The sequence below is a fragment of the Vigna umbellata genome, chromosome 4 (assembly GCF_029865625.1).
Source record: "Vigna umbellata cultivar VRB3 chromosome 4, Vumbellata_1.0, whole genome shotgun sequence".
In the NCBI taxonomy this organism is placed as follows: domain Eukaryota; kingdom Viridiplantae; phylum Streptophyta; class Magnoliopsida; order Fabales; family Fabaceae; genus Vigna; species Vigna umbellata.
In genome coordinates this window covers 23670556-23672090 of record NC_142168.1, presented here as the reverse complement: position 1 = coordinate 23672090, position 1535 = coordinate 23670556, and the positions used below count along the sequence as shown (strand labels likewise).

Here is a 1535-nt window from a genome sequence, read left to right as displayed (position 1 = left end):
TGAATTGTGTAATCCCATATAATTTTTTAAATTGTAACTTATACAATCCAAAAAGAATATTAAACCGAATAGTAAAGTGGATAATTTAATATTTATGAGGGTGCAAAAGAAAAGTATGAAAGTGCAAAAAGAAATTACCCAAACTAATGGGCCAGCAAATATAAGGCCCACGAACTAAAGGCTTTGTTCGGAAACCCATAACGAAAAAGGTACCAAACTTTCAACCGCCAAATTGTCCCGCGAAGGAATGTTCCCGCCATAGCAACCTTCTCTTTCTCATTTCGTATTTAACAAACACACCCATTTCTACAATTCTCGCCATCACTATTTTTTCCTCTTCTTTATTTCAAATTAGGTTAAACTCAATCGCCAATTTCTCAACTCATTTTCTCACAAAATGATATCTCTTGGCCCTAGCAAGTTCTACGGAACCAGTCTCCCCCGCCCTCGCATTTACACCGACGTCAAGTTTAACGATCACCGTGTGGATCCACCCGCTACTGTCAGCGAACCGTTACTATCTTGGGCCGAAGAAGCCCACTGGTCCATGGGTGGCCTCAGCTTCAAGCGCCTCCGTCTACAGGGCAAAATCGAGGGCAACGTCCAAAGACTCCGCTCCCAGCGCGAAAAGGCACAATCACAAAGCCCAATACCTCCGGCCCACTCTGGATCCAAGAGAGACGCTTCTCCTGCGCCACCACCGGCTCCGTTAGTGGCGAAACGTCGGAGGTGCTTGGATCTGATCGAGGAGGAAGTTTGTGAAGGTCGGAAGAGTCGGTTAGTGAGGAAGCTTGGTGATGATTTTGATAGGGTTGCGTCTTTGGAGATCGAGAGTTCTAATACGGTGTCGTTTAAAACTCCGAGTCGGAGATTGGTTAAGGGTGGCGAAACTGTGAAGAAGACGGTGGCTGAATCGGCGGAGAAATCAAATACCAAAGCAAAAAAGAGTAGCGATGGAAGTGCGAAGAGTCCTAGGGTTAGAACTTCACCCAGATTTGCTAGGCGTGTACCCAATTAGCTTGTTTTTAATTTAATATTTTTATGAGGATCAAGACGCAAATTTATGTAAATCCTTCGCATTTCAGTTGCTGAGAAAATGTAAATATGATTTCAAGACTCTGTTATAAATTTTTGGAATGTTCTTTTTTAATCTTTTCTCATAAAGAACGATTGTTTTTCAAAGAAAAAAGAAATTATATAAAACTTTTAAACATTTATTTAAATTTTTGTATTGACATGCGAAAGGTATTTAACAGGTTTTTGTATGTGGGAAACTATGATTTGGATTTAAATTCACAATTACATTATCATAATATTTATTTTAAAATTTTATTATAATAATTATAAAGTCCAATTGTACATTATTTTATAGTTTATATATAGTTATAAAATCTAAATGTGAATATAACCTTTTTAACTCGTTTATAACATATAAATCAAGAAATATTATGTAATAAATTTATTAAGGCTTTGATTATGATCTAATAATTACATATTTTGATATATATATATATATATATATATATATATATATA

At 36.4% G+C, this 1535-nt stretch overlaps 1 protein-coding gene across 1 annotated transcript; it reads left to right on the top strand.

Moving 5' to 3' along the window:
* Nucleotides 1–298: 298 nt before the first annotated feature.
* Nucleotides 299–1150, top strand: LOC148199640 (uncharacterized). The gene has a single exon (XM_088114376.1). It carries the CDS (start codon nt 398–400, stop codon nt 1016–1018), a length of 621 nt encoding a protein of 206 aa, XP_087970502.1. The 5' UTR covers nt 299–397; the 3' UTR covers nt 1019–1150.
* The last annotated feature ends 385 nt before the right edge of the window (nt 1151–1535 follow it).

Bases quoted from the DNA above. Each gene is read 5' to 3' on its own strand.
- LOC148199640 (XM_088114376.1), top strand. From the start codon at position 398: ATGATATCTCTTGGCCCTAGCAAGTTCTACGGAACCAGTCTCCCCCGC.